At 38.3% G+C, this 9,405-nt stretch overlaps 1 protein-coding gene across 1 annotated transcript; it reads right to left on the bottom strand.

Annotated features, from left to right (window-relative positions):
* Positions 1 to 251: 251 nt before the first annotated feature.
* Positions 252 to 5,877, bottom strand: LOC131062275 (cytochrome P450 71AU50-like). The gene is made up of 2 exons (XM_059214300.1): positions 4,907 to 5,877; positions 252 to 1,024 (listed from the first exon to the last, which is right to left on the bottom strand). Exons 1-2 carry the CDS (start codon positions 5,810 to 5,812, stop codon positions 389 to 391), a joined length of 1,542 nt encoding a protein of 513 aa, XP_059070283.1. The 5' UTR covers positions 5,813 to 5,877; the 3' UTR covers positions 252 to 388.
* Between the last annotated feature and the right edge of the window lie 3,528 nt (positions 5,878 to 9,405).

Raw genomic sequence — 9,405 nt, 5'->3', positions numbered from 1 at the left:
CTGTCCTTCTTATTCTGTAATTATTTTTATGTTGAATAAAATTTTACCCTTATTTTAATTAAAAAGTATATATAAAATTGAGTGGATCATCTAATGTCATTATTTTTTAAAATGAAAGACATCAGAATTTATCCTTTTAACCATCCAAACAATTGTGATTGAAAATGTAATCTTCCAGCTTGATCCCTAAGTCTGTTTTTAAATAATGTTTTAGTTATCAACTATATTAGATTGGACCCCTTCCCACTTAATTTAATAAAAAACAATTTGATTGAAGATGCAGTAGGAAAGAGCTCTCTCATAGACACAGACAACTTTAATGAAAATCCTGAACAAGCAACGAAATATATTACATACTGTACAACAGATTACCTCATTTCAACATAGATTAGTACTGAGGCTCATAGAGCTTCAATGGAAGGCGTGGAAATGGAATTGCAAGAAGATGAACTGCCCTTGGCATGGTAATACCAAAAAAATCTGAAAAATCCAGTGTCTCGGGGGTGACTCCTTTTGGAAGATACCAATTGAAGCAATGCAATAACTGTCCAAGTACTAGCTGAATCATAGGCAATGCTAATCGTATTCCTGGGCATCCTCTCCTACCAGAACCAAATGGTATGAGTTCAAAGTCTTGACCTTTCACATCAATTTGGCTTCGCAAAAATCTTTCAGGTTTGAACTCACTCGCTTCTTCCCATATGATGGGGTCTCTTCCAATAGCCCATGCATTTACAAGAACACCAGTCTTCGCTGGTATTTGATACCCACCTATCGTAGACCGCTCCATAGATTCATGTGGAAGGAGCAGAGGAGCAGAGGGATAAAGCCTCAATGTTTCTTTCACCACTGATTGCAAATACTGAAGATGAGGCAGATCAGATTCTTCTACCATACGATTCTGTCCTACTACAGAGTCAAGTTCTTCTTGAGCTCTCTTTATTGCAGAAGGATTTCTAAGCAGATCTGACATTCCCCATTCCAATGTAGCTCCTGATGTATCTGTTCCTGCAATCAGTAGGTCCTGTAAAGTTCCAATTTACGACCATGATTTAGGGATCAACAATAGCACAAGATTGAAAATTTTATGTCAAATTCTTGAGTAGTTTTGATTAATGGTATCTAAGTAAAGGGTTTTTGGAAGGGTTCAATCTTTTAAATAAACTGTTGTCAACTTAAAGTCGATCAAACAGCAGAGTTGAAGCAAAGCTGCTAAAACATGTTAGAGAGTATATCTCATGACTTAATTATAATTCTGCTGTATACATGTCATCAACGTGATGTGTCTGCTAGTCCCTTAGATTCTTGTCACTAGCCTTCTCTAGTTGTTGTCATTAGTTTCCAGTTTGCTGTTGAACATATGTGTTAACATATTTATAAGAAAGTCGTTGAACTCATTGGATCTGTAAATATGTACATCTGTTAATGAATAATGTGTGGAATGCACCTTTCAACTATTCGCTTCTCTAGAGTTCAGGTGAGTGCTCTCTGTTTTTTATTCTAGTGAGTGTTCCCTGCTTTTAATTTTGTATCAGAGTTGTTCGATTTGCTGTACCTGCTGCGGTCAAACAAAAACGCAGCTGTCAATCTCACCTGAGCTAAGTGATAAGAATATGCAGGCTTAGTGATCGAATTTATTTTAATTTACGAGAGAGGAAGAGCTTTGGCTGCATAAGAACCGCCTATGCATGCTGGCCGCTTGAGGAAGAATCTAGGAAAGAATTGAAGACTTGATGTTGAAGAGGATCTAGAAGAGATAGTTAAAGCTCAGGTGTGGTGGAAGAAGATCAGAAGATCGTGTGAAGAGTTCTTAAAAGAAATCTCAGTTTTTTGCTGTGTAAAGAAGTTTGAAGGTTTTTCATAAGAGAACTGTCTTGTTGTATCACTGCCGCTTGAAAGGTGAGCTGCAAAATTCAGAAGAGAGATTATATCTATCAAAGGGGATCACTGTTTTTAATTTGTTATAAAAAAGATGAGGATAAGAAAAAGTCAAGTAAAAGTAAGATTGTTGAAGATATTGATGACATCATTGAAGATGAATTTGTTCTATTTTGAAGAGGTTAACATTTTGAAATCAGAGAAAGATGCAGTAGAGGATAGTTAGATGTTCAATAATTTGACATGCTTGCAGATTGGAGAATCTATATTTCGTTGAGGTTATGAGACATGCATGTGAGAATTGGTGTTCAAAAGTTTAGGGGATATCCAAAAAAGTGAAAGTTTAGCATACTTTTACAAAGGTGATGAGACATTTCCTGTGTAAATGGTGTTCAGTGATGTTGGGAACTTAAATGATAGCTAGAGGACTATACTTACAGTTGGAGAGCAGCTTGAAGATGTCTTATTAGTCTAAAACTGTTTGCAAAAAATAACTTAAACATATGTATTTTCCGTTGTTTTGTTTTATGTTGCTAGTTTGTTTAATCTCTAATTTGTAGTCTGTCGGAGATATGTTAAGAGTCCATAAAGATTTAAGTTATTCATTCAGAGAGAGTGTAAGAATATAACTTATAACTAAATTATAGTTCCGCTGTGTACATATCATCAATGTGATATGTTTGTTAGTCTCTTAGTTTGTTGTCACTATCTTCTCTAATTGTGGTCAATAGTCACAGTTCAGCTATTCCCTTCTCTGCAATGATTGAGTGTTCTCTGTTTTTATTTCTAACGAGTGTTTTCTATTTTCAATTTTACAGAATAACATAATTAGATCTAACAAGACACACCCTTGACCTGTAAACCCTTGACCCCGAACATAGGTAGAAACATGTAAGTAGTTGATTGGAAGATTCGAAGGTAATTTAGATAAGTAAGCACCAAAACATAGTTGTCAATTAAAAAAATTTGTATACTTCTTACAAACTTAAAACATTTAGGAGTTGGTAAACATTGCAAGACATACTATTCATATTTTAATAAAGGCATTACAATAAAGCGATTTCTAATCACCGATTCAACTTGTTATATAACACTGCCGAATCATTTCACTAGCAGAGAAGCCCGTGCAAAGCCATTAAGTCATTATACCTCCATTAGTTTTTTTATAGCTTCTGGGTTCGTGGAAGGATCTGTTAAAAGATCTGTTAATGATTTTATGATTCTTTCTTGTTTCAAGAAATTAAGATTTGGGAAGAAGAATCCTAGTTTTAGGATAAAGTAAATATCCTTGGACTGAGTTTTTTTTAAGTTTTGTAATGCTCTGTCTCTCATAATTTTGTAATTGTTCTGTGATTGTTATTTGATACTTCTCTTTGTTGAAAAAATTGGAAACCTTTCAAAATCCTTAATTACCTAATTATCCTGATCAAATTATTAGGATAGCAATAAAAAAAATTCTACCCTGTCGCATCTCTATGATGGGTTTTCCTTCCACACTACTAATCTGCCTGTGTCTACATTACCTAATATGCACAGGTGTTATTAGGGTAGATGCTTCTCCAATCCTCGGAGATTCTACCTAATTGTAACTTCTAAATGTCCAATAGTCTCACCTCTGCATACATGGCATGGTTGTTTACATTCCCTTCTTGAACATTAGCTTTATAAAACTATGCAGTGATTACTATGGTGTGTTATCTTCAACTTCACTGGATTCTAACAAAACCTAATATAATTGAGTTGTACTCCTTTACCTCTGAAAAATTCATGATGAGTAAATGTAACGCTAAAGGTGATCGTTGAGTTGAACTTGCCATTTGACTAGATAATTATATATTCTGTCTATGGAACTTATTCTGGAAAAGACACTCTTGCTTTTTGTGGATTTATAAAGATAGGCCTAAACTCAATTTAGGAAATTATGATTTTGGTATTTTTTAGCTAACGAACAAAAACATTAGTTGAAGAGAAAAAATTCTGCATTAGCACTGGACATACTAACATAGAAATTTTGATTACTGATTTAAGATGTCTAAACAAATTTTGAAGGGGTCTTGTAACCTTTTACATAGAAATATAGAAATAGTAAAAGTAAAACGAAAACACAGTAAATTGTTCATAATAATGAACCCCTATTAAACATTCAATAACAAAAACAACCTAAACTATCAGACATGGAAAGGAGTAAGCAAATAGAAAACCATATTTGTTTGCGAGTTTCCATAGCCTTCAGTATTTAAAGTAGAACTTCTCATGTAATTTGATAACCTGTATGAGGTCCTTATACTCGTCACTAAAGGTTTTCTTGTTGCTGGTTCTAGTTCTGGTGTTGGAGCCAACCTTTCCACTATTTTCCCCAAATACAGCTTTGTTATCAGCAACATGAATAACATGACCCCATGTAAGTCCTTCAGCTTGTCTGTTAGGATTTTCATACTTGCAGTACTGTTCTGAATGGTGCAATTGTAACTTGGACTACACAGTTAAGATTACCTTTAGTAGTCATGAGTTCCTTTCCAAGATTGAATAATAGTTAGAATGCTGTTATTTCCAGTTTTCCCACTCGATCAAGTTGCCTATGGTTTCAGTTTTCAGAACAGATGATTCTTTCTCAATTTTGTTTATCAAAACAAAGTTAAGATTTTTCATATTTCATAAGATTCATATATGTTGATTTTGTATAAGAATTTGAACCCTTTTAAAATCCCAAATTTCACAAGAATCCTTTGCTAAACAAAGAGACCAGCCCTCTTAACTCCGGTTTGATTTTGTCAAGGTTTGTTTTGAATATTGTAATGTTGGGAATTGGAATTTGTCCTTATTGCCTAGTTATCTGCCCTAAATCATTCCCCGTTTCCTCTGTATATAGACTGCCTAAGTCATTGAGGCGGATCACATGTGAACGTTAACTTCTAAAATTAGGCCAGCTTAAGGACTCATACAAGTGGCAACAGTTTTGTCCACAAATAGGAAAGGGATTCAAAACAAAAGAACAAAAAAGCATAGAAAGGATGAGTTTTATACATACAAAAACGACATTCTTGATATGGTCTGATGTGATTTTGATCTCCATGGACCCATCTTCAGACAAGGAAAGCAGGACATCCACAAAGTCCTCACACTCCAAATTGCTACCATTTTTCCTTCTTTGTAAATGCTCGCCCACAATTCTCTCCAGAAGCACATGAAAAATCTTAGTAAGCTCGGCCTGTCTTCGCTTAAGTCCTTGCAAATCAAGCCTACCCAACAGGGGAATATAATCCCTGTAGTTGAAACCACATGACACAGCAATGGCTTCATCCAGAACTTCCTTAAACAGATTCCCACCCAGCTCAGCTTCATTGCATTTCTTCCCAAATGACATTCTACAGATTATATTATTTGTGAAAAAAGTTACTTCTCTCGTTACATCTACAACTGAGGGATTTGTACCGGCATTGGCATTTGTAGCCGCAGTCTTTAGAATGGACTGTGTCATGGCAAGGGCTTCTTGGGCTCTGAGGGACGCAAACGACTTCATTTTCTTGGGGGAAAAGAGCTCCCGGACGAGGACTTTGCGCATGAAATTCCAGTATGGGCTATACGGAGCGAATGCAACTTTCTGAGGGCTTAGAATGTGGTTATTGTCTCCCATTATAGGACGGCTTGCAAAAATGTGATCATGGGTTTTGATAATTTGTTTCGCCATATGCGGAGATGATATTACAATTGTTGGAAGAGAACCCAAGTTGATTCTCATAATTGGGCCATATTTTTGGGCAAGGGTGTGCAGATCTCTGTGCGGAAGTTTGGAGAGCATATGGAGGTTGCCGATGATGGGCAAAGGAGTTGGACCAGGCGGGAGTTTTGATGTTTTTCTTGCTTTTCCAACTAACAGACTTCTAATGAAGAGGACTAGAAGCAAAGGAATCCATGTAATGCTCAGAAACTCCATTGTAGGGTCTGGAAAGAATATAGCCTCATACCCACTTATGCTTCAAACTGGGGCTCTATTTCAATGTGCATGTTCACCCAATGGAATGTGTAATTGCCACAAAGTTTTTAAACTTATATTTATTGACCTTTTCGCAGACCAGACAAAAATCAACTAAGCAAGTTGTCTACGGAAATGTAATTTCGATTTTGTCTCCAAGTTCATGTAGAAATTCTATTGCAGTCACTGATTATTAATCTCCTATCTCATAAAAATTATTTAACTGCTGAAAATAAATTTACAGCTGAATATCGAAAAATAACACAACTACAACTTCACTAAAAATACGGAAAGAAATAAGCAACACAAGGACACAATATTTTTGGACAATCGTCCCTGGAAAAACCCCCAAGGGAAAACCAGTTCTACAGATGGAAAATATATTAATCTTCAGCAATATAAGAATTACAAAAGAATTCCTTGCCTCTTACTGGCAGAACTCCGACAAACTCCTAATATCTCCCGCTGATATCCTCCACTGCTATATCAACGCTATCACTGCGCCTCTTGCTAACACTGCAAGACTATTTGCTATCACTACAAATTCTTCTCAAAACTTCTTATTTTCCAAATGACCCTTGACCCCTTTTTATACTACTCTATTGGAAAACCAACGGCCGAGATTAATTCAAACCAACGGCTGAGATTAAGACAACTCAATTAACCAATAACTAATTTTGGCTATGAGGTGTCACCTAAAAAGAGCCACTATTAAATAACAATTGTTATTATCCTAACAACACTTGTTTGACAAAAAAAACCTTTTTCTAATTCTAGGTCAGGACAAACAGCTGTCCAAAACTACCCATAACTAATGCTGTTATTTCTGGGTAAGGACGAACAGCTGTCCAAGCTACCCATAATTAACACTCCCTCTTAGCGAGGAAGCTGTTCTGCACGACACCCATCTTATCTCTAAAGAAGATGAATTTTGCCTTCCCCAATGCCTTTGTTAGAATGTCTGCTACCTGCTCCTTTGTAGGTATGTATTGTAGCTGAACAATCCCCCTCTGTACACAATCCCTGATGAAGTGATACCTGATGTCTATATGTTTCGATCTATCGTGAAACACTAGATTCTCAGTCAACTTGATGCAACTCTGATTGTCGCAGTGTATCACCGTAGTCTCAACCTTCTGACCAAACAAGGCTACTAGCAACTTCCGAAGCCATATAGCTTCACACGTCGCCATGCTGGCTGCTATGTATTCTGCTTCTGATGAACTCAAGGCCACAGATTTTTGCTTCCTGCTGAACCAAGAAACAACTCCTGATCCCAGGCTGAAACAACATCCTGAAGTACTCCTTTTGTCCGTTGTACTGCCTGCCCAATCTGCATCAATATAGCCTATCAACTTGATACCTTCACCTCGTACATATCTGATCCCGTACTCAACTGTACCATGAAGATAACGCAACACATGCTTAGCTGTCGTCCAATGCACTCTCTTTGGCTCTACCATGAACTGACTAAGAGAGTTTACTGCAAAGGCTATATCTGGCCTGGTGTTGACCAAATACATGAGCGAACCAATCAGTTGCCTGTATAGGGTGGGATCAACATCCTTTTCCTTGGATGCATCTACCTTCCTCCAATTAGTGATCATGGGTGTAGACATGGCTTTGCAATCTTCCATCTCGAATATCTTCAAGATTTCAATGCAATATTTCCCTTGACCAAGGAAAATCTCTCCATTAGTCTGCCACACCTCCATGCCTAGAAAGTAGTGCATAAGTCCCAAATTCTTCATCTCAAACTCTTCTGCAAGGTCCCTCTTGCAATCCTCTATGAGCCCTAGCGCACCAGTAAGAAACAAGTCATCCACATATAGAACAAGAATGAGAACCTCACCCCCAACCACCAAGTAGTAGAGGTTCGCATCAGCCTCACTCTTCACAAAGCCCATTTCCTACAAGTATGTATCAATGCGCTCATACCACGCTCTGGGAGCCTGCTTGAGTCTGTATAAGGCTTTCTTTAATCTGCACACGTGGGTCTCTTTGCTATGTGCTACAAAGCCTTCTGGTTGTTCTATGTATACCTCCTCCTTCAATTCTCCATTAAGGAATGTTGTCTTGACATCCATTTGATGGATCTGCCATCCCATCTGTGCTGCAAATGAGATTACAGCTCGTATAGAAGTATACCTGGCCACAGGAGCAAATGTCTCCTCATAGTCTATTCCCTCCTTCTGAGAGAACCCCTTGGCCACAAACCTCGCCTTATATTTCTCGATGCTACCATCTGCACCATGCTTTATCTTGAAGATCCAACGTGATCCAACTACTGCTCTATCAGTTGGTCTAGGCACTACCTCCCATACATCATTCTGCATTATTGAGTTATATTCCTCAACCATAGCATCTCGCCATACCTGATGCTTTGCAGCTTCCTGATAGCTGGAAGGTTCACTATCTACCAACTGGCTGACTAATGCCACATAGTCATTGAACTTGGCTGGTTGTCTCCTCTGTCTTGTACTCTTCCTAGGAGCTCCCACAGACTCCTGAGTATCCCTTTGTATGTCTTGAACCTCATGGTTCCTACTGCCAAATGTAGAGGATGAAATATCAACCTCTATATCATCTAGATGCATATCCTGCTGCACTAGTTGCTCCATACTCTGTGAATCTTCACTACCTGAGTCTATGCTTGTACTAGTAACTGTACTTGAGCTTTGCTGTCCTTGACTTGGACTTGGAGCTTTCATTGGCTACTCACTCCGATCATCTGCTGGCAAATCTCTGGATCTTCTAAACGCCTTGTCCTCCATGAACTTGACATCGCGTCTGACAATAATTCTTCTGGTCCCTGGAATGAACATCCTATATGCCTTTGAAGTTTCACTATACCCAACAAAGTACCCCTTCTCTGCAGTCTGATCTAACTTGGTACGTGTGTCTCCAGGAATAAGGCAATATGCCAAACTCCCAAATATCCTGAAGTGACCAACATCTGGCTTCTTCCCCGTGAAAGCCTCCTCTGGTGTCATTTTCCCTAGTACCTTGTGTGGAACCCTATTCTGAATGTAGACTGTTGTACTACATGCTTCTGCCCATAAGTATCGGGGCATGTCCTGGTCATGTAGCATAGCCCTTGCTGCCTCCGAAATAGAACGGTTCTTCCTCTCAGCAACTCCATTCTGCTGTGGATTGTAAGGAACAGTCCACTCTCTCTTGATTCCTTCTCTGGTACAGAAATCCTGGAAGTCATTTCCTTTGTACTCGCCTCCATTGTCTGACCGAAGAACCTTTATCTTCCTTCCTGTTGAGTTCTCCACAAGAGCCTTGAACTCTTGGAAGCGACTGAAAACCTCATCCTTGGTCTTCAAGAAGTATATCCAGGTCTTCCTGGAGAAATCATCAATAAAGGTAACATAATACTCATATCCTCTGAGAGACTTTGTTGACATTGGTCCACATACATCTGAATGTACTAGATCAAGAACACCCGTAGATCTGGTGTCACTCCTTGGAAAAGATGCTTTCGCAAACTTTCCCAACACACATCCCTTACATACATCATCATGCTCTGTGCTCACCTCTGGAACACC

Source organism: Cryptomeria japonica, chromosome 11 (genome assembly GCF_030272615.1).
Source record: "Cryptomeria japonica chromosome 11, Sugi_1.0, whole genome shotgun sequence".
NCBI lineage: Eukaryota > Viridiplantae > Streptophyta > Pinopsida > Cupressales > Cupressaceae > Cryptomeria > Cryptomeria japonica.
Note: the sequence above shows the minus strand (reverse complement) of the source record. Positions and strands in the feature narration are given on the sequence as shown.